Source organism: Propithecus coquereli, unplaced genomic scaffold (genome assembly GCF_000956105.1).
Source record: "Propithecus coquereli isolate 6110/MARCELLA unplaced genomic scaffold, Pcoq_1.0 Scaffold766, whole genome shotgun sequence".
Classification (NCBI taxonomy): Eukaryota; Metazoa; Chordata; class Mammalia; order Primates; family Indriidae; genus Propithecus; species Propithecus coquereli.
In genome coordinates, this window is record NW_012153796.1 from 31,519 (window position 1) to 59,042 (window position 27,524).

The 27,524-nt window shown below is 53.0% G+C and overlaps 1 protein-coding gene across 2 annotated transcripts in view; it reads right to left on the reverse strand.

Annotated features, from left to right (window-relative positions):
- Positions 1-27,524, reverse strand: part of HRH2 (histamine receptor H2) — a 44,558-nt gene that overhangs the window by 3,080 nt on the left and 13,954 nt on the right. Inside the window, exon 2 of one of the 2 annotated variants that reach the window (XM_012662455.1) lies at positions 18,540-20,123. In XM_012662455.1, the coding sequence (XP_012517909.1) occupies positions 18,540-19,615 (1,076 nt within the window). In that variant the 5' untranslated portion in view covers positions 19,616-20,123. Of the gene's footprint in view, positions 1-18,535; positions 20,124-27,524 lie in introns of those variants that run through there. The other variant, XM_012662456.1, reaches the window with a different exon arrangement.

Below are 27,524 nucleotides of genomic sequence, written 5' to 3' on the forward strand. Positions count from 1 at the left end.
GTAGAGATCGATATTTATTGATTGGGCAAGATGTCCACAAAGTTATTGTCGGTTGACTACACCGGGTTACAAAGGGGATATTGATCAGGGCTGGCCAATTCAGGGCCCACAGGAGCCAGACAGGTGGTATCAGCTGGAGAAGCAGGCCCCAGACGAGATGCAGTGAAGGGTGGGGTGGGCAGATGGCAGGGTGCACGCCCTACCCCAAGCGGGTAGATACTACTCTTTGGGGATTACAGATGCTTGAAATTTCTCTTTTTTATTTAATTTTATTTTTTTGGAGATAAGGTCTTACTACAGTGCCCAGGCTGGTCTTGAACTCCTGGGGCTCAAGAGATCCTCCCACCTCAGCCTCCCAAAGTGCTGGGATTACAGGCGTGAGTCCCTGCACCTGGTCCAAACATCTTTATAGTATTGAATCTTTCCATCCAGAATCTACAAGGCATTTGAATCAATATGAAGGCATGACAAGATTATTGAACATAAGACCAATACATAAAATTCATTTGCACACAGGGAGTTCAATTCTCTGTGCATCAGCAATAGACAGTAAGCAAATGTAATCTACAAAAGGATACCACTTCCAACAGAAAAATCACAAGGGGCCTAGGTACTACTCTAACTTTCTTCATTTCTATGAAGAAAGTATATAATGATTAAAAGACATTTATTAGGTCTTTTTCAATGTTTAACTTTCTAACTGTTATTATTAATATAAGTGGTACTTTTCAGAAGGTGGCAATGTACATCCATTTCATGTCTGGCCATGCTGCTCAGCCCTTATCCATGACAATGACTTGTCTGTAGATACGTTTTGGTGTCTACATAGATGATGGTTATCAACTGTGAATAATAACAGTTTTGTACTCCCATTTTTTAAAAAACTTTTTCTTGTCTTACTGCATTGACTTCCAGTAAAATGTTGAATAGGAATGTGAAGGCCAGCCCTGGTCCCTATTTTAGAAATGTTTCATTAATATTTCCTCAGGTTAAGGAAGTTTCCTTCTACTAATAAAGTCATAAGGGATTTTGTTTGTTTTGTGTTTCAAATTATGAATCGATGCCAAAACTTAGCCCATGTTTTTTCTTCTTCTATTGATATAATAATAAGGTTCTTTTCTTCTTTAATCTGTTGATGAGTTGAATTACATCACTAACATTCCTTAATACTAAAGCTACCTTCTATTTCTGTATAAATCTAATTTGGTCATGAGAGAGTATAGTTTTCTTTTAAAAATATTGCTGGGTTGTATTTTCTAATACTTTGGCATTTCTGTAACTACGTTTATGTTTCTGATTAGATTGTAATTTCCTTTTTCATACTCATTTTTGAATCTATATTATACTGCCCTTATAAAATGAATAGGGGAGTTGCCCCTCTCTTTCTTATTTGTACAGGACTACCATGATCTCTGTTCTTTGATGTTTGGTAGAACTCATTTGCAAAACCAAATACTACCAAATACCAAATGTTCTATTCATTTTATTTATTTTTAATGATTTTAGGACCATTTAGGGTTTCTATTTCTTCCCAAGTCAGTTTTAGCATGTTCTATTTTCCTAGGAATTTGTTCACTTTACCTCAGTTTTCCCTTGTTTGAAATACAAAATTGATCATAATGTTCTGATCTTTTTTAATCTCTGCAACATCTATAAAAATATATCTCTTTTTCATTCTTCATATTCTTTACTTACATTGTTTACTCTTCAAACAAATTTTTCCAGAACTTTTCAAAGAACTAAGTTTTGGTTTTGTTACTCTTCTCCTTATTAAATCTTCATTTTCTGTTTCATTAATTTCTGCCTTTGTCTCTACTGTTTAATTATTTTTGAGTTTATTTAGTTCTTTTTAACTTCCTAAATTGGGTATTTAGATCATCAAATTTCAAATTTATTTTTTAAAATATGAGCACTTAAAGCCATGTATTTCCTTTTGAACGGATTAGTGGCATCCTATAAAGTTTGATGTGCAGTATTGTATTTCCACTGTTGTTTACTTTAAAATGTTTTTTAATATCCATAATGATTTTTCTTCATTCCATGATCTACTAAGAAATGTGTTTGCAAATATGTAAGGGTTTCGTTGTTATTTAATTTTGTCATAGTCAGAGAATTGTTCTGTATGAATGTAATTCTTTGAAATATGTTGATACTTGATTCTTAGTCTAATACATAGTCAAATTTTTCACGTATGCTTGAAAGTAACATGCATTCCCTAGTTGTTGGAAGCAGGGTTTTTTGTTTTTTGTTTTTTTTTTGAGACAGAGTCTTGCTCTGTCACCCTGGCTGGAGTGCAGTGGCATCATTGTAGCTCACAGCAACCTCAAACTCCCCAACAATCCTCCTGCCTCAGCCTCCCAGAGTGCTACGATTACAGGCGCGAGGTGTGAGCCACCGCACCTAGCCTGGGAGCAGTGTTTTGTTTGTCCATTAAATTAAACCTTTTATTTGCATTTTCCAAATATTATATGTCCTTACTGATTTTTTATATGCTTGATCTTCAAATTTTGATAGAGGTATATTACACATTTTCCACTATAATAATTTGTTAATTTCTCTTTTTATTTCTGTCAACTTTACATATTTTTAAAGCTAGATTATTTGCTACATACAAATTTAGAATTATTATCTTTCTGGTGAATTGAGTCTTTTACCAAAACAGGTTGACTATCTTTATCTTTAGTATACTTTTTGCTTAACGTTCACTTGGGTATTAACAGAGCCTCCCAGATTTCTTTGGCAATCATTTGCCTAGTACATCTTTTTTTCTTCCTTATACTTTCAACATTCTTGTTTCTTTATTTTTCATGTCTGTTCTCTCACAAAAAACATTTGTTGGATTTTAAAATTAAAATCTGACACTCTTCAAATTTTTTAATTGGCCAATTATGTCATTTACATTCACTGTAATTACTGATTTATTTTCATTCATTTCTTCCATCTGTTTTTGTGTTTTACATTTGTCCTACCTTTTCTAAATTCCCCCCATCTTTTCTTGCTTCATGTTAAATGGACTTCTTTTTTCCTTATTCTCTTTCCTCCATACCATATGGAACTTCTACCTTCTATTTTTTTAAAAAAAGACATTTTAACATGCATATTTAACATGAAAAAGTCTAGTGGCAGGAGCCCTTCCCTGCCTTCCTTAGCTTGCCCTCCGTGCTACATGCATACTGAGATTCCCACTGTGTGGACTGCAGTGTCTGTCTGCAAAGATACCAGTAGGTTTAATGTTCTTCGACTCCCTTTATGGCCCCATGGCCTGTCTTCGTCCTAAGCCCTAACACCTGAAGCGAGGGGATGTTAATGGGGTTCTGGGAGAGAACATAATGTGGTGTCTGTCACACAGCAAGCACTTATGATAATGCCTGTCATTTTCACCTTCCCATCACCAAGTCCCCTTCTCTTGGTAGCAATGCCTTGATTCTTCTTTGGGATTCAACCTTCCCCACTTTTGGTGTCAGCGTTGGGTTCATGACAGTTGGATCAGAGGTAGACGCATGACCCAATACCAACAATGAAATTTAAGCCTGAAACTTTTTGTTGGAACAGCAGGAGAGGAACATACGTTTCTGTGGGGTCTGCGAAGATGGTAAGATACAAGCGTGGAGCCGCTGGTGGCCCTGTGGGGAGAATCTGGCCGAGAACGAAGTCAACAGAGTGGAAAGCTGAGTGGGAAGTTAGAGAAAGATGAACTCCTGATGGCGTTTGAGCATCTGGACCCAGCCATGTGTGAAGTCGCTCTGAGTCTCTTCAGTTGCACACGTCGATTACCTGTCCCTATCAACCCCTCCTCTTGTAATTGGGTTTCTGCAACTTGCAGTTAAAATGGTCCAGACTAACAATATCCCTAAATAAATGTTATTTGAATCTGATTCTCATCCTTGCACTCGGAAGGTGTTGCAATACGTTGAGCCGCCGGGGCCGGGGACCCAGTTTCAGCGCTACTCTGTGCGAGAAGCCCTGCTCAGGTCCCCTCCGAGCGTCGGTTTTCCATCTGTGAAATGAGTTAGTGATAGAAAGCCCACAGGGCCGCTGTCAGGACTGCGGTAATGAGTGCCGGCACCCTTTGCCCTGTCCTCTCCTGCTCACAGAGCAAATGACGGAGCCCCCACTTGCACGGGCCACGCTGCTATTTCTCGCATCCGCGCCTTCGCGTTCATTCTTTTCCCGTCAACTTCTACTCCTGTTTCCAGGCTCTGTTCAGGCATCACCTCCTCCGGGAAGCTGTCTCCGAGGTCTCCCAGGACTCGTGGCTCCCTCCTGCAGCCCCTGTGTCGAGGCACTCACCTCCTGGGGCTAGGCGTCAGTTTGCCTGGGCTAGGTGTCAGTTCCTTGTCTGTCTCCTGGACTAAACTAGGCGTGTCATAAAGGCAGGCGTTGGAACTCTCATCGTCCCGCCGTCCAAGTTTATAGCAGATGTTCATGTGTGTGAACTAATGAGTGAGCCCCCCAGTGAGTCCCAGTTTCAACAGTGATTCTCCCCTCTCTGACTTCCCAAGCTCACAGGTGGTCGGAAGCATGCAAGCTTCCCTCGGCCGTCTCTGGCAGCCTGGACCTCTGAGTGGCTGTATTTCTGCAACTACCTTCTCACTGCCTGCCTGTGAGAGCCTGTGGGCAGGCGCCCTGGCAGGAGCGGTGAGCAGCATTTGCCATCTCAGCAAACATCTGAGCAGCAGCAGCTACGCGCTGGGGGAGAACGGGAGACGGTGTGAGATTTGGAACCAGGAGTCCTGCCTTCAGCCTGAGCCTCCCTCATTCCCCTGCTGCTGGGTCTCAGGCAACCCTTCTCCCCTCCTCAGCCCCTCCCCATCTGTAAAACAGGGATCATCCCAGAGAAAGGGCTGGTGGAGCCATGAGATGAGAGGCGCAAAGTGAAGTGCTCAGAAATGTCAAGGCTCCTCCTTCTCTTCCTCGTCCTCTGTGTCTCGCAGTGGGCACGGCCACCGGGTGCTTTGTCCTGAGGACTACCAAGAACTGACAAAGGGGGTTCTGCGTGCAGAGGCTCTTATCTTGTAAGCAAACGACACAGAGAGAACCCCCATCAGAGGGTCAGTTTCACCCACACGCTAGAAACTGGTTGTCACCAGCCCATCTTCCCTTCTTTTCGACGAAGTGAAAGCAGGGCCGGGAGGAGCAGGGGCTCGCCCTTGGCTCCCACACAGCCCTCCGGGGCTCTCTCCGTGCCCCTTTGTTTCCTGCCACAAACCATTATTACCCAAAATGCCTAAATGACCAAACTTCAGCCCTCTGCTCATGAAAGGAATAATTTTTCTCATGACCCTGTCCTGATTTTCTGGAAGTAAACACAGAGGGTTTGCCTGCCCCCAGGGTCTGCTTTGAAGGAGAGGAGACTCAGGGGCAGGTGTGATCAACAGGATGCCACCCGGCCGGGAGTCCACGGGAGGAGATTGCTCTCTGTCCTTCCCCAACAAGTGGTGAGGAAGCTGGTGTGGGCAGCCTGGGCAGAGACTTCCCGCAAGAGCTTTGCCAACACCCTGGGTTCATTTTTGAGTCAAATAAGGTGAAATTTATTCAAGAAAGCTATCCTCAGAACCCTCCAGGACTTACTTGAGATTGACTGCTGACAGTCACAAAGCATTAATCCCTTTTTCTGTAACTTTTCTTTCTTTTGTAGAAATGGGGTCTCGCTATGTTGCCCAGGCCAATCTCAAACCCTTGGTCTTAAGCAATCCTCCCGCCTTGGCCTCCCAAAGTGCTGGGATTATAGGCGTGAGACACTGTGCCCGGCCTCATTAATCCCTGTTTAATTTTTTGCCCACCAGGGAAAAAGTGAATGTCTGGGAGCTTTAGGCCCATAAAAGGCATTTTGATCAGGGACCTCCAGGACACACATCCCTAAACACTTGTGAGTCATAGCCTGGCACCAGACAAGGCACTGGTGGAGGGAGGGATTGGCTGTCGCTCTAGAATTGTGCTGACGCCAAGAATTGTGCTGACGAATACATAAATGACTGGTCAGAAGTAGCACTTACTGAGAACTTGCGGATGGGCCCTGAGCCAGGTGTCTCTCATACTTTTTCTTTTTCCTTTTTTTGAGACAGAGTATCACTGTGTTGCCCGGGCTAGAGTGAGTGCCGTGGCATCAGCCTAGCTCACAGCAACCTCAAACTCCTGGGCTCAAGCGATCCTCCTGCCTCAGCCTCCCGAGTAGCTGGGACTACAGGCATGCGCCACCATGCCCGGCTAATTTTTTCTATATATTTTTAGTTGTCTAATTAATTTCTTTCTATTTTTAGTAGAGACGGGGTCTCGCTCTTGCTCAGGCTGGTTTCGAACTCCTGAGCTCAAACAATCCGCCCGCCTCGGCCTCCCAGAGAGCTAGGATTACAGGCGTGAGCCACCGCGACCGGCCATACTTTTTCTACTGGCCTGTCTGTCCCATGGCACTCTAGGGCAAGGGCATGGGTGAGAACGGCCTGAGGTCCGTCAGCAGCAGAGTTCAGACTGGAGCCCACGGCTGTCCGACTTCAAAGCACGCTTCCTTCCCCCGTGTCAGGCTGCTGCCCGTGGGCAGGCCTGTCAAAACAGATTTGCCAGAATGGCCCTGGGGGATAACTTCAGGGACGCGGAGCCGGTCTGCGCAGCCTTGCCGGCCACCACAAGCAAGTCGATCGTGGCAGTGTGAGAACAAAGCCGCCTGTGTTCGCACATGGCAGCCTGCAGGTGGGCGCGCGAGTGGGTCTGTGAGTGTGCGTGTGTGTGAACATGACACAGAGACAGGTCTGCATGCACACAAGAGCGCATGTGTGCACACCGGTGCCTGAGTGTGCATGGGTCCCTGAGTGTGCGCTGGCAGGATTTTGTGGCACAGAAGCCATATCCAGTTCTGAGGTTCAGGGGAGGCCCCATGGAGCAGGGGGCATTTGAGTTGGGCCTGGTGCCATCAGGAGCATTTGGGGAGGTGGGCAAGGCTCTTTAGGCAGAGAGAACAGCGTGAGCTGTGGGCTGTGCTCTGAGAACAAAAAATGGTCTAGCTCAGCTGAAGAGGAAGGAGCATGGGGATGAAGAAGATGAGGTGGGCAGAAAGGGATTCCGTAGCTAAAGCAGGATGGTTTTGATTGAGGAGCTTGCGTATGATCTGGCAAGCACTTGGGAGCTATCGAAGGCTGTGGAGTGGGGGAGTGTCAGGAATTGACCAAGGAGTGGGCTCAGCCTGTGACTTGAACAGGCCTTTCTTCACGATTTTATGACTGCATGGGACAGTGAGTACAGGGGTTAGAGGGATGGGAAGGGGAGCCAGCGGGGAGTGTTCACCCCCACTTGGAGAGAGGAGGCTGCAGGGGTGTGGGTCGGGGTGATTTTCATGGGTGTCCTCTTCAAAGATAAAACGTTCAGTAAAACGTGTGATTCAACATTCTCCTGGAGCGCTTGCTCTGTGCTTGACCTGGGACCATCCCAGCAGCCATGCCAGCAGGCATCACCCCGTGCATCTTTACAGAGGGGACTGGCCCTCTCTGGGGTTGAGTGCCCTGACCAAGGTCACCTAGCTGGTGGGGGAGGGACGGGGCTCCAGGCCGAGTCCGCTAGGTCCAAAGCCTGCACCGGGCCCTAAGAGCAACTGCACAACAGCCACCGTGTCTGAGCTCCTGCAGCACCCCAGGCTCGGCGCGGAGCATTTTCTCCGTATTGACTCCGTCACTCCTCACACCCACCCCTGGGGTAGGTGCTAGGATCCTCTCCTTTTCATAGGGGAGGAAACTCAGGAACAGGGAGGTTAGAAAACTTGCCTGAGGTCCCACAGGCAGTGAGTGGTGCCGCGTGTGTCACCAAGAAGGCCTGGGGACCCTGCCTCCGCCCAGCCCTCCCCTGCCTGCCCCCACCCACTCCCTGCTGCTGAACTGGGCTCAAGGATAACGAACCGATGACGGATGATCAAGCTCACGGATCAGCACTGGACATCCACAGTCTCATTTAGCTCTCACAACCCCGTGTGGCAGGTATGATGTATTTATCCTATTCTTGTCTCTAACCGAGGAGGAAGTCTAGGCCCAAAGAACTTCAGTCGCTTGCCCAGGAACTCACAGCAAGTAAGCAGAGCCTCCAGAGGGCCCAGGTCGGCCCACTGCGGAGCTGGAGGCTCCCCCACCCTCTAACACACAGAGCAGGGGTCAGGGGCCTGGCGTTGTCCCACAGGGCCAGGTCCTGGCCTTGCGTTCACCCTGCCCAGCTGCTTGAACTCTCCAACAACCGCCACTCTGAGACTGGGGCAGTCCGGCCCCACCAGGCTCACCCGTTACTGCAGCGGTGGCGGGCACTGCTTCCCCTCACCAGGCGGCTGTGCAACGTGGGCCGTCCTCTCCTCGAACCTGCAGCATATTTTTTTAAAACTGAAGGAATAGGGTTTCCCCCTTGCATGGCTCCTCCTCAGCCCCTGCAAAGATTCCTCTCCCCTCTTCCCGCCACCCATCCTTAAGGGCGGTGGCCCCTGCTCTTGGTGGTCTATACCCTCCGTCTTAGCCAGCCACCCTCGAGATGCTCCCGGGCCCCCACTGCTGACATGGCTTTGAGAAAGCAAGTTAGGCAAAGTTGGCCAGTAATTCTGCTTCCAGAAATCCAGTTTCTAGGAAATAACTGGAAAGAAATGAAATGTTCTCTGCGTGAAGATGTTCACCATGGGCTTGCTTGAAATAGCAAAGTGAATGCAGACACAATGGCGAGGCGCAACAGTAGGGCCACGGTTCAGTCACTCACAGGGACTGCGCCCCACTCCCACCCCAGCAACCCACATGCACTAGTGACCACTGGGCCTCACCACATGCCAGACACAGTTTGTGGGCCTCTGTGGTTGTTCCTTCCTTCCATCCTTACCACAGCCTTTTGAAATGGGTATTAGTTGCATCCCATTTCACAGATGAGGAAACTGAGGCATGGCAAGGTTCAGCATGGTGCCCCAGGTCAGTCGGCTCCCAGGCAGTCCGACTCCACCAGGCTTATCCATTACTGGAGCGGCGGCAGGTGCTGGTCACCCTCCCCAGGTGGCTGTGGAACATGGGCCAGTGTGCCGGGCAGTGTGGGTGCACCTCAGGAGGGGCAGGACAGGACAGACTTTGCGAAGTGGAGGAGTTGCCCGGCCCCAGCCCAGGCCCCCAGGCTGCACCCGCAGGCCAAGGCAGAGACAGTTTCTTAAGCCCCAAGCGGACGGGTGCTGAGAGAGTCCAAGAACAGCAGGCTTTCAAGAGCCGGTGAGAGGAGTTCCCCACCACCCAGGGAGGTGCAGCTCCCCTGGGGACTTAGCGGCTAGTGCAGGCCCTGCCGCTGCCCCTGCTCCCCTCTGGGGGATCAAAGCCCTGGTTGGAGGTGAGATGGGGCCACTAAAGGATGAGTTTGGGGGTCTGAAAGCCCAGGGATTGTGCCCCACTCCTTGTCTAGAAGCCCAGGACAAGAGAGGGCCCTGCAGCGGGACAGAAATGGCAGCTAAGAGGCTTCACGTTGCCCCTGTACCCCACTTCCTCTGGTCCCACAGGGCGTGCCGTAGATCCCTAAAATCTCCATGAACCTACAGTTAGAACCAGCACATGGCCATGGGGGCCTGCCTGCTCGGGGTGTCCCCGGGGGCGGGACAACGGGAGGTGGGGAGGCTGGCAGCAGAGACCAAGGTCCCTGGGAGGAGGTGGCTGGTTTCGGCAGTGCCAGGGAGCCGGCCAGCTGTGTCTGCACGGCTGCCAGGATAGCGAAGCCAACAAGACAGCAGTGGCCCAGAGAACGCGCGGGGGCCGGACAGCCTCCGGGAGCTTACTCCAGAGGGGTGGAGGTGGGGAGTGGAGAGGATCCTGTATGGGCTGCATGCGTTCAGCTTCCAAAGTCACCACGTTTGCTACGGGAAGTGACTGAGCTCCTCTGATGTGGAAAACTTAAGTTTTCCCACCATCCGTGAAGCGGTGGCTCATGAGCTCCCTGAGCAGGACAAAACGAAGTGTCTGACACCTGGGCATTCTCGGGGCGCACTCTAAGCTTCATTCCCCGGCAAGTGCGTTAACTCCGCTGCTCCTTTCTCCAACTGCGGGGTGGGGGTGCTGTAATGATCAGCCCCACTTTTCAGATGAGGAGACACAGTTTCAGAGAGAGGCAGTCACTGCCCCAAGCCAGCCGGCCAGCAAAGTGGGCAGGTCAGCCTCCGGAGCGCGTGCAGCACAGCCGTGACCGAGCCTCCCACTCCGGGGAGCGCGGCCGGTAAAGGGCGAGCGCAAGGTGACTCAGCAAGGATGCGGCAGCGCGGGAAGGACGCGCAGCCTGCTTAGGAAGTAGGACCGACTGGAACGAAAAGGGGCGCGGAAAGCAGGATTGTGTGGGTCTTCTCATGGCCGTGATGCTAAGGCCGCCTCTGCACAGGGACAAAGGCAGTGCAGAGCTGTGACTTCAGGGACCGGGAAGGATGGCAACAGGAATGGGGTTTCTCTACGATTTTCAATTTCATGCTCCATTTTAACAATACATTTTATAAACTCTATGTCTCCTGATTCAGTATAGGAAGGGGAAGTTCCCTGAACCCTGTGGGCCTTGGGGACAGCCCTGTCACCTGCCCTGAATGTTTGTCCCTGGGTGATGATGGCCTGTGGTCAGTCCTGGAATGAGGAAGGACTGAGTGTCCTCCATGTACTGGGACGTCCAGTCTGTGAGGCCCTCTCTGCACTCTGCACCTTCCTGCACGGATCAGATGCAGGCGAGGCAGGCACACTGATGGCTTTGAAGCACCATGTGCCACTTTTCTGCGGTGGGGACAACCCCGCCATCCTGTCTTCAGGCGGGGAGGGAGTGGTCCTCAAACCCCCAGGGGAGCCTCAAGGGCTGTGAGCACCCTGCAATGCACACCCCAACCCTGCCCCCAACACTCCACAAACAGCTGCTGTGAATCTAGAGAACACCAGTGTCACCCCAAAGCAGAGAGCCCTGTGACTCATTGCTATTTCTTCAGAGGCAGGGACCGCTGCCAGAATTCTCAGCTCTCTTTCACAGATGAGAATTGGGACTCAGAGAGGGATGTCATCTTCTCAAGGTCGCATGGCTGAACTGTGGCGGGGGCATGAGATGGCCCCAGGTGCCCTGTCCCCCAGGCTGGGGCTCTTTCTGCAGACCTACCCTGTGCCCAGCCTGCGCCCACATCTGCCCTTGGCTCCTGCACCAGCAAAAGTTGTGACAAGGACACATTTTACTGAATTTGCCTCCACACTTTGAGCGATTCATTAGTATGAAAAACACGTCCCTCATCGCCCTTGCCAGAAGATTCTTGACACAACACAGTTGGGGGTTTGGCATGATTTGTCTCCCTTGTTAAGCATTTATATATAGTTAGCACTGGAATAGTCCCTCGAGACGGATCCAAGTCCCCCAATTTCAGATGAGGGACACGAGGCTCAGGGTCAGGACTGACTTGAACAATTCAGTAGCACAGCTGAGACATGAATCCACAAAGCCTGTCCTGAACTCTTCAGCTGCTCCTTGGCACAGCGGCTGGGGAACAAAATCATAACAGCTACCACTTACTAAGCATTTACTCTGTGCCAGGCGCTTTGCATAAAATGGTCCCAGATCTCATCCTAACCCTCACAAGGAGGCATTTTCATCCCCACTTTGCAGATGGGCAGGCTGAGGCTCAGAAAGGGCAAGCCACGCGCCCAAGGTCCCAGGATCAGGGGCTGGAACTGGCACTATTTCTTCTCGCTACACCAGGGTTGGCCAAATTGAGCCCATCACCTGTTTTTATTGAAATGATTGAAAAAAATAGTAGGATAACATTTTGTGTCTCACGAAAATGATATGGAGCTCAAATTTCTGTGCTCGTAGACGAAGTTTTATCAGAACACAGCCACCCCCAATCGTTCGTGTACCGTCTGTGGCTGCTCTCACCCTCCAAGGGCAGAGTTGCGTAGTAGCCAGGGACAGTGTATGGGCTGCAAAGTCTGGGGTGTTTGCTGCCTGGCCCTAGGGAAGTTGCCACCCCCTGCCCTATGCCACGCTATCTCCTGGGGTCTGCAAGGCGCGCAGGTGTTCTCCGCACAACAGTGGCAGGCGAAGTGGATGGGTGGGGCTGAAATCCAGTCTTCCTTCTGCTTACAGCCATGTGCCTGGGGACAAGTCCCCTGGAGGAAGAGCCTCTTCCTCACTTGTTCACCTAGAGTAAGCTTCTTTTTCCTAAGGGTACAAGGTGCCAGCAGTGGCCCTGAAGGCGTTGTCCCCCTCCCCTCCCCATCACAGCCCTGGGAAGACAGTGGTTCTAGACCTGCGGCAGAAGGAGCCAGCAGGTGGGGACCAGGGAAGGGCACAGGCAGGGGGAGGAAGGCTCACTCAGGCACAACCCCAGACTGGAACATGAGACGTGCTCTACCTTTCCAGTGACTCCTGGGGGCCACGATTTATCCTCCTTGACTTTTGAGGTTGTAAAGGGCTTCCCGTCTCCTCTCTCTGCTCGGCTTCCCCTGACTTCCTCTCTGGGAGCGCGAGGGGCTCTCACTCCCCAAACTCTCTGAGGAGACAGAAGAGGAAAAGGGTTAGCTCCTTGCCGGCGCCGTGCGCTCTGCACGGCCACACGCGGTCCGCGGCGCAGCCTCAGGCCTGGAGCTCTCCACCCGGGGCCCATAGACGGCCAAGAGCTGCCCTGGCCCCCCACCCGGTGAAGGCGCAGTGGGCCTTGGATGGGAGGAAGGACAGGAAAGAAAAACCAGAGGGAGGGGAAACACACACACAAGGAATGGAAGAAAGAAAAGGCAGAAAATAAAGACAGAACTTTGGAAACACTACGCTAGTGACAGAAGCCAGGCACAAAAGACCACGTATATGAAATGTCAAACAGTCAAGTCTAGAGACACAGAAAGCAGAGGAGTGGCTGTCTCAGCCTGGGGGGCAGGAAGTGGAATGCAGGGAGCATGAGGTGACAGCTGAAGGGGGCAGGCTTCTTCTGGGGCTGATGAAATGTGCTCAGATTGATCGTGGTGACGGCTGCGCAATTCCGCGAATGCACTAGAAACCACTGCATGGCGCGACAGACGAAGTGCATCTCAGTAAGGCCCTTACAGGGAAGAAGGACAGGCTGCGACGAGAGAAAGTGCGGGTGGTGGAGAACAAAAACTCACGTGGGTTGAAGCCCCGCTCACGTGCCAGGAATGGTGCCAAGCACCGGTACCCTTGACTCTTATTCTTACAACAACTCTTCTCCGGAAACTGCGGTTCAGACCATTGAGTCACGCGCCACCCATCGAGTGACTTGCTACGTCCAGCCCCGGAGAACAGGGTCAGAAGGCAGGGGTGAAAGGGCCCCGCGCCGGCCTCCCACGTGCAGCGGCCGAGTGTGGGCACGCGCTGCTCTGCAGAGGGCACTGTCAAGGCCGTGAAGAGATGCTGAGATCCATGTGCCAAAAAGACCATCGCAGAGAGCCAAAGGGTACCAATCCACAAGTGCGGGCCAGAAGGGACTTCCCTTTCTGCGCGATCTCTTCTTAGCAAGTGTGTGTCAGACACGGCCCCGTCACGCCTGCGGACACCACAGCCTCATCTCCTGAAACCGGACTTGGCGTGGAGAAGAAGTCCGCCCTGCTCCTCCCCTGTGCCCCAGCCTCTGGCCAAATCAGGGTGTGCCGTGGTGACTCAGCGGACACCACCAGGTTGTTGGGGGCTCTGGAGCCCACTTTATGCGCTCCACGCTCCTGGATTCGTCTGTGACAGAGGTGGGGGGATGTGGCTGGGCCACTCCCGTCCTGCGACTCCACGATTCGGAGCTGGCCCCGATTCTGCAGGAAGGGCTGCCCCGGACACCAGTATTTGGAGGGAGGCAAGTTAGAAAGGAATCTCTGAGCTCTTACAGGTTTCCTGAACTCCCCACTCTGAGCCCTGGCTTCCTGATCTCCACAGCAGGGGTGGCATTACTCCCCTCTCAGGGCTCTCGGGGACCTCGGACAAGACACTCGTTTCTTCATTCATTCATTCAACAATATTCCTGGGCCTGTTCGTGCCGGGCAGTGCCGGTGCTAGGGTCCAGCAGTGTGCAACACAGACGCGGGCCGCCCTCAGGAGCAGGTCTGGGGGGGACATCAAACCAACAAAGCACCAAGAGGGTAAGAAGAGGGTCCGGGCTGAGGGGAGGTGGCATGGGGAAGATACCGTGTGGCCTGGGAGGGGACCAGAGGGTTCCCAGAGGGGTTTGGGCAGTGTAGGAGCCCAGCAGTGCAGGGCCTTGGGGGCTGGGGCAAGAACTTTTTACTTTAAGAGCAACAGGAGGAGAGGAGTTTGATCAGAATTTACATTTGAAAACTTCCCTCTGGCTGCAGAGGGAAGGAGAGTGGATTCCAGGAGCCAGTCAGGGAGCAGTGGGGGCGCTGGTCTTTGGGCAAGGAGAGAGCTGGAAGAGGGGGTGCCAACCTCTGACCCCAGTGCGCCAGGTATCTGGGAATAAGGAAGCCAAGGCACAGGCACAGGGCTCAGGGAGTGAGGAAGTGCCACACCCTGGGAGAGGTGGTGACACTCCAGGTGCTTATGAATATTATCCCCTGGCCCTGGGACGTTACCGAGAACAACTGGGTAGGTGGGAGGGAAAAGGACCCAATGAGCTCTGGGCCAGGGCCAGAGACACAGGGTTCTTCTCCCAGCCTCTCCTTAGCTTGCTTCGCACCTCAGACAGGTCACTTGCCTCCCTGTTCCTCGGTTTCTCCATCTAGCATCTAGCACTGAGCTGTGGCTCAAAAACAGGGCCGACTTCAAGTCCAGGCAGCATTTCATCATGGAAAGAGCCCAGGCTTTGGGGTCAGACAGATCTGGGCTCGAATCCCAGCTCTGCCCCACATGGGGCTTTAGGGCCTGGGCCAGTTCCTTTGTTTCTGGGAGTCCCCTGCTGGTCGGGGACCACACTTGGAGAACCACTGCTCTAGGATAAGGTTCCTAGGAGAGGAAGGCCTCTGCTTTGCTCACTGCTGTCCCCCAAACAGTGCTGGCAGAGAGCAAGTCCTTGGTGAATGCTTTCGAATGAATGGACTCTGAGTGGTTTGCTTTGGCTGGGGCAGAGGGTGGTGGCAGGAAGTGGAATGGGAAGATGGACAGGGACCAACCATGCGGGCGGGGCCTCCAATGCCAGGTCAGGGAGCTGGGACTTCTGGGAGGCTAAATAATGGCTCCAAAATATGTCCATGTTCTAACCACCTGAGAATGTTACCTTACGTGGCAAAAGGGGCTTTGCAGATGCGATTGAGGAATTTGAGATGGGAGAGTATCGTGGGTTATCCGGGTGGCCCTCAGTGTAACCACAGTGTCTTTACAGGAGGGGGCAGAGGGAGGTCTGGCTACCGGAGAGGAGAGGGTGATACGAGCACGGCAGCAAGAGGCCGGGGTGACGTGAGAAAGGGGCTATGAGCCAAGGAGTGCGGGCGGCACCTACAAGTGAGAAAAGGCAAGGAAAGGGATGCCCCTTGGAATCCTCCAGAAGGAAGCAGTCCTGCCAACACCTTGATTTCAGACTTCTGACCTCCTGAGCCGTGACAGAGGAAACGTGTGTTGTCTTCAGCCATGAAGCTGGTGGTAATTCGTTACGGCAGCCACGGGGGACTGACGCGGGGCTGTCCACGGCCAGTAGGTGATGAGAGCCAGAGGTCAGTGAGCAGGGACAACGTGGTGACATTCATGTTCTAGAGAGCTCGGCACCCTCTGCCCTGGCTGGCCGTGCCCCCACCCCACCCCAGCCAGAGCAGGCTGGTTCGGTTCCTTGGTTCCTCGGAATTCTTGGCTCAGACTGACACCCCAACCTGGGCAGTGATAAGGGCTCCGGCTCAGCGCTGGGTCTCGTCCTTGGACGGAGAGCAGGAAGGACACGCTATCGGTCAGCAGAAGCTGGGAGCCGACTGAGGCCGATTGCCCTAGCAGCCTGAGTGGGACTATCCATGCCTGGCTGCCCTTGGTTCCTCCAGCCTCCCTGCCCTCCGACTGGCTCCCCCTGCTCTGGAGGACAGAGCCCGGCCACGGACCTGTGGTCTCCAGGAGCTCTGGCCCTGGCTCTACGGCTGCCGTGTGGGACCCAGGCAGGCACTGCCTCTCCGCTGGCCTTGGTTTCTTCCCAGCCCCCCGCCCCGGGTGCTCATACCCGGCAGTGTGCCCAGTACCCAGCAGACAGCAGTGACAGGAGCTGCTGCTTCTCTTGTTGCTCAGAGGGCAGCTTTGGCTGACTTATTAACTTATGTCACTTGGGGCAATTGACGTGACTTCTCTGAGCCTCTGTTTTCCCACCTAGAAAGTGGAGATTAAACAAGCCCCTACTTCATAGGTTGTGCTGAGAATGAAGGAGGCCCCTGGTCGCGAGGGTCCAGCCCTGCCCTGGATACATGGGTCTTCCTCGTTTGCATTTAAAGGCTCAGCTCAGAGGGCTGCCCTCCGGGACGGGCTCTCAGGGCCACGCACTGGCCTGTGTGGATGCCGGGGGCACATGCTGCTCTGAACCATTAAAGTCTGCTCCCTAACCATGAGCAAGGACAGGCGGCAAGGGGGCGGCACAGGGCGGGGCCCTCGGCGCAGGGGTGGGAGCAGACGCCCCACAGAATGACTAGTACCTAGAAACAATGTCAAACGTGTAAAGGGGGCAAGTAGTGGGTGCTGAGTGAATGCTAGCCATTGTTGTTAAGTCTTATTGAATGAGTTTCCTTAAGGATTAGGGCTAAAAGGCAGCTTATTAACCTGGGGCTCAAACCACTAAGAGCAGTACAGAGTGATACACGTGACTAAGCCAGCGTGTCCACTGCTTCATGCTCTGTGAACCGAATTAGCTTTGCCCTGGAGGCTGCCTCCTGAATGAGGGATTGTGCAAGGACATGGTCAGATGGGCATTTCACCCATCAGGACTGGGCGAGGAAGTCTCCGGAAGTGCATGTTGGTGGATGGATTTGAGAGGCAGAGTCCAGAGGCCGGGAGGCCAGGGAGGAGGCTGTGGCCATAGTTCGGCACAGAGGGACGGTTGTGGAAGAGTGGAGGGCACAGGAGCCAAGTCTACGGGGCACACACCACACCTGGGGATGGGGATGGCAGCTGCAAGTACCAGAGGGGATAGGAAGCTCAGGGGTCTCGTTAGGCAGTTTTGTGCCCACAACTGTCCACAGAGATCAGAACCCAGAGCCCTCGTGGGTGGGTCTGCAGAGTCCATCCAAGCCTTTCTTGAGTCCAATGCCCAGTGCTCGAGTGTGGACCTGTGTCCTATCTGTGGACCACAGAGCCTGTTCTACCCCTCAGCTCATGTGAGCTTCACGCAGCTGCGGGCATGAGCAGGCAGGCCGCACGAGCATAGAGCTGACTTTCTGGGAGATGCGGAAACTGGGGCCTGGGAGGGCAGGGACTTGCTCAAGCCACAGGTGAGTGAGGGCAGAGCTGAGACCAGAACTATGCAACTGACTTTCCATAACCACCCATCGGCACAAACACAAAAATGTCTTTTTGACACCCCCAACATTCAGCACAGCTGTTGGCATGTGGTGGGAATTGGATAAATGTTCGCGAACGAATGAATGAATGAACGAATGAATGAATGGGTCAGTTCCATAGACCAGCCTTCTGGGAAGAGAGAGAAAGCAGCATTTACTGAGCAACTTCTATGAGCCAGGTGTCCTACTGCTCTTTCCCTTAGTCCTCTCAGCAGCTCAGGCTCAGACCAGTAAGCTGTCCCTCCCCCACTGGCTTTGTCACCAGTGAATTTACCCAGATCTCCTTCTGATTCTGTTTATCTGCCAGCCCGGACCCCTCCTGGAGGTGGAGTCCCATTGTCCTTGTCTTGCATCTCCCTGCACACCCGGGAGTCTGCAGACCTTGTAAAAACACATCACCGCCTAGGTTTTTATGTCTTCTCGTTTCCTTTCTCACGGGCAGTGCCAAGAGCCCACGTCTGCAGTCTCCCCTGCTGGCCCACATCTCAGGGGACAGCCAGAGCCCTCTTTCCACCGCACAGATCTGCTTAGGTTACTCCCATCCTTGCTGCCAACCCTTCATCCCTGCTAAGATCTACCGCACAACACCCAAAGGCTTACCTGGGCCCTCAAGGCCCTGCCTCTCTGACACTGCCATCCTCTTCCCGCAGTGACTTGCACACCCCCATGGTAAAGCTGACGCATAGTAGCTGCTCAATAAATGCTGAACGGAGCTGAGTTTCCCATGTAACTGCACAAGAGCCCCCTCAGGTGGCAGCATTAGCGCATGGCTGCTGAGTGCCACCCTGGGGGGTGGTTGGCCACCTACCATTCCTAAGGGGCAGAGTCGGGCCTCAAACCTAGGTCTCCTGGTTGCAAGGACAATGTAGCTGGAAAAAGGGGCCCACAAGTTCTAGAGTCATGAGACCTTTGTCCAGGTTCCAGCTGTGCAGCCCTCACCAAGTTCTCTGGGAACTTTAATGTGCTTCTGTTAAAGCAGAGCCGAACAATTCCACCTTTGGGGGCCGTTGGGAGGATTCGACCAGATAAATTTGCGAAGTGCTCATGGAGAGTTCACAGAACCTAAAGCAGCACCTCCTGGACAGTGGGTCCCCTCCCAGCGACCCCTCCTGCACCAAGGGCTAGGGCTGTTACCTGTCGGTGGCTCCCTGGGGGGCCATGGCTTCCATCCCACTCCACACCTGGAGCTTCAGGGGTTTCTCTTCCTGCCGCCTGGGTCCTCGGCTTTGGCTCCTGGACAGCTGAGAGCTGTTAGACCTCAGAGAGGTTTCGTGGGAGTCGCGGCTGGCAAGCCTGCAGCAGAAGAGCTGCCGGTACCCGGCGCGGAAGTCTCTGTTCAGGGCAGCATACAGGATGGGGTTCAGGGCCGAGTTGGCATAGCCCAGCCACAGAACGACGGCTTCAAACACCTCGTTGACGGCGTCGTCCCCTTTCAGGCCACGGTACACAAACACGGTGAAGTAAGGAAACCAGCAGATGATGAAGGCCCCCATTACAGCGGCCAGCGTCACTGTGGCTTTGTGCTCCCTGATGGTGGCTGCCTTCCAGGAGCTGATGTGGTTGATCCTCTTGGCCTGATCCCGGGCCACCTTGAAGATACGGTAGTAAGTGACACACATGACCAGCAGAGGCAGGTAGAAGGTGACCAGCCCGTCCACCACGCCATACACTTCATTGACCTGGACTTTGCACTTGGAGGTGGTGTGATTGTGCTTACCGGTCTCATTCCTGCTGTTCCACCCCAGGTGGATAGACAGGAAGGACAGGGTGATGGAGATGACCCAAATTAAGACCAGAGAGATGGCGACCCGGACAGGGGTGACCAGCACGGGGTAGCGCAGCGGGTCCATGACGGCACAGTACCGGTCCAGGCTGATCATGAAGAGGTTGAGGATGGAGGCCGTGCACAGCATCACGTCCAGGCTGGTGTAGATGTTGCAGAAGACCTTGCCGAAGCTCCACGTGCAGCTCAGCTGGTAGACGGCAGAGAAGGGCAGCACCAGGAGGCCGAGGAGCAGGTCAGTGATAGCCAAGGACACGATGAAGCAGTTGGTCAGATTGCGGAGCCGGCGGTTCAAGCCCACAGCCAGACAGACAACCACGTTGCCCGCGATGGTGATGAGGATGAGGACGGTGAGGACCACGCTGATGGTGATCTTGCACGTGGTGGAGTCCAGGCAGAAGGAAGAGGCTGTGCCATTGGACGCCATCCTGCGGCCCTGCGGCTCGGAGCCCTGACTGGGGGCCCTGGCCACTCCTCTCCCAGCTCCTGATGTGTTAATGACGCCACCCACTGAGTGCTCCAGGCTCCCAACAGAGCCTAAAAAGGTGTCCAAATTTCAGGGGGCTTCAATGACTGACCCAGTGCTGTTTTTCTAGAAATAAATAAAGCAGTCTCCTCTAATGTGTTAGGCATGAGTATAAATGAAAAAGAGAGAAAGGCAGGCCTTGAAGCCAGGTTTGCAGTTCAAACTCCAGTCCTCAGATGGCCCCCTGAAGAGCTAACTTCCTCCCGGGGCTGGGGCGGGTCTCCGCTCTCCAGGTGGTGCACAGAGACTGAGGCACTGAGGTGTGTGTCTGGAGGTGGCTCTGGTGTCATGCAGGAGGGGTTACGTGGAGACACAGCTGTGTCCTTCTCCATAGCTGGCTCCTGCTCCCATCCACGTGATGGGGTCAGGGACTGAGGTCTCCCTCTCTGGGGTCTCTGGAGGGCAGGAGCTGAAAGGGCAAAGGTTGGATGTTGAGCACTTTGAAACCAGGCCCAGAGTGTGACCAGATTTAAGGCGAGTCCTTCTAGACATCAACTTCCTGGCAAGACCCCAGGAGGCATAGGCCGCTGTGGGTACCTTTCCTTAGGAGGGACTGATCTATGGTGGGGAGGAGGACAGCAGGCAGGATGCAAGGGGCTGGACCCCGAGACTTGTGAGAAATAGTCGGAAGGCCTAGGAACATTTAAACTGAAAAAAGAGAGATCTAGGCACAGACTCAGCTCCACGAGAACAGGGGCTGCATCTGTTTGTTCACTGCTGGTTCCTGGTGCCTGGCCCCACAGGTGGGCATTAAGCACCTGATGAATAAATGATAGAATGAATGAATGAATGAGTAAACAAATGTAATGAATCTACTCTTACAAAGTGCTGAGAACAGCATCTGGTGCTGTTGTTTTGCAAAATGTCACCATACTCTAATCCAAGGGCCGACAACTTTTCCAGAAAAGGGTCAGGTAATAAATAGTTTTGCTTTGCAGCCCGCACGGTCTCCGTTGCAATGACTCCACTCTGCCTTCGCAGGCGTGAAAGCAGCTATGCAGACGACGCGCAGACCCATGACTGTGGCTGCACTCCAATAAAACTTGAGTGATGGGCACCGAAATTTCAATTTCATATAATTTTCACGTGTCACAAAAAAATCTCTTTTTGATTTAAAAATGTGAAAACCATCCTTGGCTCATGGGCTGTACGAAGCCAGGCAGAGGGCCACATTTACCTGCAGTTCATCGCCTGTCATCTCCCCGCTTCGTCGATGCCGTCCCCGCTCTGAACACATCTCTAAATCTTACCAGGCCTACTTAGCAGCACACGTGATCCCACTTCAACGCAACTCACTCAGTCCTCTCGAAGGCTGCGTGACAGCCCATGCGGTGGCCCACCGCAGTGTACTCTGTCATCCCCGTATCACCCTCGCGCAGGCATTTGGGTGGTTTCTCCTCCCCGCCCCTTTCCTGCTGCAAACACACATCCATATGATAGCTGCACGCGCCACGTTTCTTGGTTAAACAGGAGCCCCTGGCCACCAGTCTCCAAGGCTCCCTCCTAGTGGCGACAGTCTGTGATTCCAGCTGGCGAGAAGCAAGCGAAGGCCCTGCCCGCTTCCGGGTCCTGCCACAGGGGTTCAGCCTGGCTTTTCAGACAGCAGCCAGCAGGCCATCTGCGGTCTGAGAGTCTGCAGAAACCCAGTCACGGCGAACCCCTTTCAGAAGCAAGCTAATCTCCATAGACTATAAACTAAGCCTCTCCCAGGCTCTTGCCTGGAGCGGTTTTGCAACCTGAACACGAGAAGCATCATTTAGTCACAACCACTGTGTCGGTGCAGGCATCAGGGCTCCCCCGGCTCAGTCACCCGGCCATGCGAGCCGGGCCTCTGGGTACTTATTTTTAGAAGATCTTTTCATTACATGTATAGCCCAAACAGTATGAGTCTTACTGCCACACTTAATTAATTTTGGATGGGGTAGCAACAAGGATTTTTTTTTTTAGAATCCTTATTTCTGATCAAAATTCTCTTTGAGTTTCCTTAACAGCTGGGTATAGGTATTTTGGCATTAGGCTGACATTTTAGTCAATGTTTAGGGGGGTCTTCAAATCTGAGTGAACCAGCCTTTCTTATAACTAGAAATTCCTTCCTTTCTCCCTCCCCTCCTCTCCCCTGCTACCCCTCCCTCCCCTCCCTTCCTCTGTTCTTTTCAACAAATATTTCTCTGAGAACCCACGATGTGCCAAATGCTGTTCCAGGTACCGCGGGGTCGAACAAAACAGCTGTGATTCCGTTCTCCGAGGAGTTTCAAAGAGGAACTTCTGTTGTATTTCTATTTAAAGCCCAGCTCCTGTAAGTTTCTGGTAACCTTTTGTGAAGGCAGCGGCTTTGTATGGGGCTCCTTCCCTCCCATCCTCCCTGTCCCCTGTGAGCAGAAGGATCACCCTAAAGGGCCACGTCACCCCTTCGATGGCTCCCTTTGAGTGTAAGGAAGACCCAAGTCATCACTGTCTCCATTGTTGTCACCATCACAGATAACATAAAAAGTACTCTCTTGAACTGTCCTCTCAAATTTCTAAACTGATAACATGCTCCTTACAGTAAACCCAGCATCCCCAAGGTACATAGCAGGGGCCAACTACCGTGGCCATCACAACCCCAAGCCCTGCTGACTGGTGTGTGGGGCCTTCCGTACCTTCTCTGTGCCTCCACGTGTCCGCGGGCACTGCCCACACACACCCTACACGTCACCCACAAACTGTCTTTCCTTCATTTCCCTTAAGATTCCCAACATGTAGTGGATGCTCCTCTCGGCCACTTAGACCTAAATTATTCTTTTGGGAGTCTAGCCTGTGGCAGGACAACTGCTGTCATACAAAAATGCATGGACAAGGATGTCCATGTTGGCAGGTCTGCAAACGGCAAAAAGATGGAAACAACGTGAGCTTCCCTTGGGAGGGGGATGATGGTTCAGCGATCCCTGGCACGGCTGTGCTGCAGGACAGTCCTGGGCAAAGTGGCATGACGCACATTAAATAAAATATCGTTGAATCCTCACAACCACCCCACAAGCGAGGGCAATCACTGTCTTCATTTAACAGTTAAGGAGAGGGAGGCTCAAAGAGGCCGGTGACGGTACACCCTAGGAAGTGGTGCAGCCTGGATTCAAACTCAGCTCGAACTCTTTTGGCCCATCTTTAATGTCTGTTCTTTAATCAGACTTCAACCCTCCTTCCAACTGGGGCTCGCCAAACACTCCAGCATTCGTCTCCCAATTTCACAAACAGCAAGGCAAGCGTGTGTCCCCAAATGCAAGGTGCCTTCTCACTCCTGCCTTGGCCTCTGCCGTCCCCTCCACCTGGTGTTCCAATCTTCACTGTAGTCACTTTAATGATTCTCCTTTCGAGGCCCAGCTCAGGCATGCTGTCTTCTTGAGCCTTCGTAAGTGCTTGGAGGCAGGAGACATCTCCCCTGAATTCATACCAGGGGGACTTTGCAGTACCTACTGCCTCATGGTGCTCATAAGGTTTAATATGGCTCTGTGGCATCTCATTGCTCCCGGTTCTGACTCCGTGCCTTTGCATGTGCTGTTCCCACTGCCTGGAATGCCCTTCCTTACCTAGTGAGGTCTTACTCTTCTTTCAAGCCCTGCCTCCTCTGTCACCTCCTCCAGGATGTCTTCCAGAGGTAGTTTCTCTATCCTCTCTCACTTCCACCTCTCACCTGCACACACTTCTGGCAGGGGCTTGTGCTTTCTTTGACCCTGCTGGGTCGAGTTCTGAGTTTTCAGGGCCCTAGGAGAACTCTACTCTTAGTGGGGTCCTCGGCGCATTCACCACCAGAAAGCGTCCCTCCTGGATTGAGCTGTAGTGAAACTCAGGAATACCACTTCCTTCTTCTTAGCCTCCTGCCCGGCCTGGCAGTGAAGGGGCTCGGAGGGTGGCGTCCGCCACAGAGCCAGAGCCAGGCGGGCAAACCCAGGTCTGCCTGATGCCTCGGCCTCTCTCACTGCCCCTCCCCCGGGGAACCAGAAGAAACGCTGCTGGGCACGCATTCTGCTTGCTAACCAAGGGGGGCGGGGCGAGGCCATCTAGAAAACATCCAATCTGGGTGTCCTTCCCTTCCGGTTTCACCAAATCGAGTCCAATACTGTCTTTTCCCTGCCGGTGGGGAGGAAATGAAGCTCTCCTTTTCCAGTTTAAGTGCTTCAGCCTCCAGCACAGCCACGTGGGGGACTGGCACTCGCACACAAGGAGCCGGTAAATTGGGGGGGGTCGGTTAGGGCTTATTTGATTGGGTTTCTCACTTGGTCTGAAGGATAAATCTGATTTTCTGGGCAATAGTTTAGAATAGCAAAAGAAAATGGCATTCATCGGGCAACCGCCATGCACTCGGCCCCTTCTGAGGGAGCCTCACGGCAACCCCTGGAGGCAGGTGCTGCGCCCCTTTTTCTGCAGCAACGGACGGGGTGAGACACGAAGCGGCGCCCGGCTGAAAGCAAGGACTTCGCTGCCGGACGGATCTGGGTTCTGTCCAGTGCTCTGTGGCCTTGTGCACGCTACCTCAGCCTCTCCAGGCCTTGGTTTTCTATTTGTATAATGTAATAATACCTCCTCCTCCCCCTGATGGATGTGAAAATGCAGGCAGCAAAGGAAGGGAAGAAGCGTCGTGCCTGGCACGCCGTAGGTTCTTGCCAAATGGTTATTTTTGTTATTGCCTAAAGCCACAGGGCTGCGAAGTAGCATTCATGTGCACGGCACATATTTATCGAGCGCCTTCCAGGTGCAGACTGTGCTGGGGTCTGGGGTACAGCAGCGAGCACGACAGACACCCCGTGGAGCTCCTGTTTCAGGGGCAGGGGAGACAGACACGAAGAAGCCAGCTGCAGAGTGGTTTATTTAACGGTAGCTGTGCCAGGAGTTCTGGAAAGGCGAAGCAGAGGAGTCGCAAGAGTGTCCCCGGGGTTACTGATGCTTCCCCAGGGAGCCAGATCTGCACAGACGGGAACGAGGGTGACGAGTGCAATGGGAGGCCAGCAGGTTCCAGGCAGTGAACAGCCCCCTTGAAAGCCTGGGGAGGAAGAAGGTGGAGTTTGACCTAAGAGCCATGGGAAGCCTCTGGCGGGTAGAGGAAGAGTTCAGGCAGAGGGCGATGTGACTAGAAGGCAGGAAGAGGGTGCAGGGTCCCTGACCTGCTCTCCTGCTGTCCATCAGGAGCTGGAGGTGTGGCAGCTGGGGGCGGGCCTGAGCAGGTGGCTGCTGGGCACCCCTGACCGCCCCCAGTTACCACAGTATTAATGAGGTCACCGATGTCACTGGGTTCCCGGAAGGCGGTTCCTTATTTTCATGAGCCATAAATTCTCAGAATCTTCCCCCTATAATTGGCCACTTCGAAGATTCTGGGTACCTAGTGCTGCCGGTACGTGTCAGAAAGCAGCCCCAGCCCCTAGGGAACAGCCCCAAAGGGTCCAGGAAGCAGGAAGTTACTTCGATGTTGCAACTTTCATTCTTTAAGGAGGAAGACAAGCCTTTCCAAGCCCAGAGTGGCTGTTCCGACACAGGGCCAACCAATGTGACGCAGGCCCCGATGGTCAGAGCTGAGATGACCCCTACCTTCCCAGGGAGCCCTTTGCTCCCACTCACAGAAGCCAGGACAGCTCCATCTAAGAAATGCTGACGGCCTGGTGTGTGCCAGGGGCTTGGGGCTCCTTCTTACCCTCACTCAGGGCAAGCTCTGGGGCGGGGGCTGGGACCCAGGCCCAGCAGTTCTGACACAGCCAAGGGGCGGGCAACAAGAGCCGTGGGTGGGGGCTGCAGAGGTTCCTTGGCTCTGCTGGTGGTGGCGGGCGACAGCTGCGTCCGCGTGTGCACACGTGCTGTGTACTCGGGCACATGCATGGGCATTTGTAGAAGTCAGCATTTTCCTGGGTCTGGAAAATCCCATTAAAGTTAAAAACGCTTACTGACCCAGCAGTTGCCTTCTAGGAATTTGTGCTGTGGTTCCCCACAGCAAAGGCTGGAAGAGTGCGAACGTGCACACGACGGAAGGCAAGAAGCCGTCAGAAACACCGACTCAGACAGCCTGGGCTGATGGTGCGGGGCGGTCTCCAAAAGTGTGCCCCGTGCGATATTCACAAGGCAGACACACATGCGAACGCCCACGCCTCTACATGGGTTAGCACGGTCGAGGACCCGAGCAGGAGGGCCCTGGGGAAAGGGCAGCAATGGCAGCCTCTGGGGAGGGAATGGGCACCGGGACAGGGCGGGAGGAGGACCTGTTTTTCATCATACGCCCCTTTCAGTCTTTGTATCCCATGTTTGCATGGCCTCCTCAAAGCCTAACAGCCACACAGTTTGACAGGAGGAGAAGGGAAGGGCAAGGGTCTGCGGGGCGGAGGGAATGACACACAAAGGAGCGGAAGCCGGGGACCAGCTCATGTTTAGAGCGGGACAGAGCCACGCAGTTGGGATGGGCGCCAGGCTGGGGCTGGAGCTTGGTCTGCTCAGTCCAGGAGCCCCTTCATAAGAAGTCCTCTACCTCCCCGCTCATAGCTCTCAGGGACCTCTCCTCTCCACCCCCGCCTCCCGTCACCGCACAGGTTTTGCAGTCGACTTACCTGGTCTTTGAGCATGTCATGCCCCTTCAATGCTTCCTCTGCCGTTAGGATAAAAATGACAGTGCCTGCCATGCCCTACGTGATTTGGCTTCTACCAACCTCTCCAGATGGTTCTGAGGAGGAAAATGTAGCCCGGGATGGAGTTCTCTGGAGTTTGGACTTAGTTCTGAAGTAACAGGGAGCCATTGAGGGTTCAATCAACAGGCCCAAGATCATCCAGGGAACCGGTAGCAGATGTGGGAACCCATATCACTTAAACCCAGTTGGCTACCGATCAAAGAGGATAATACCATTGCAGATTAGCATCTACCGAATGCCCACTTTATGACAGGCCTGGGGCTCTACGCACATCGTCTCCTTTAATCTTTACAACATTGGGAGGCAAGGGATTTTTACTTCTCTCCTTTGCAAATGCAAAAACTACGGCCCAGAGAAGTTAAGGAACTTGCCCAACGTCTCAAAACCAGTATGTGAAAAAGTTAAGATTTGAACCCAGCCCTGTCAGCCTCCAGAGTCCCTGTTCTTCTTCGCCACTGCATATTTGGCTTTGCACGTAGGGAAAAGGTTTGGGGCTTTTAAAAGAGATGGTGTGATTGTCAGCGTATCTGCAGCACAAGACACTTCCTCTCTCGCAGTTACTTTCAATTCAAGTGCATCTTTCATCTTTGCGGTTGCAGCTGTCTGACTCCTTCCTTGTAGCAAGCTGGACATGTGGTCAAAGCCCAAATAGCAGGAAAAGACTTCTGGTTGAGGCTGTTTATTTGAGAGAAAGTCCTGGGCTTCCGAGTGCTTTGGCCCCACCCTTTCATTTTTCCTGGCCAGGGGTGGGGCCCAAAGCCAGGGCTTGTTTATGCTTCTGTCCTCAGGCACATCTTGTTCCAAGCACTGCAGTCCCCTAGTGGGGACCCCTCTGCCCAGGCTGAACGGTGACGGAGCCAAACGTTGTCTGGAATTTGGGGCAGGTTCTGTAACTGCTGCTGTCGCTACAGATTAGGAAGAGCCTCACTACCCCTTAGGCGTGTGTCCCCCAGGCCCGAGTGGGATGGTGGGATCAAAGAGGACACTTTATCATGATGAATGTCACCACTTCAGCATCATAGTGATAAATGGACCTAAAGCCAGGACACTGACCTCTTCCATTTGCCGGGCACCTACTCTGTGATAATAACAGTATCTGGGTGGCAGAGGCTAGTATTATATTATTCCCATTGGACAGATGGTGAAACTGGGATTCAGAGAGATTAAGTCAT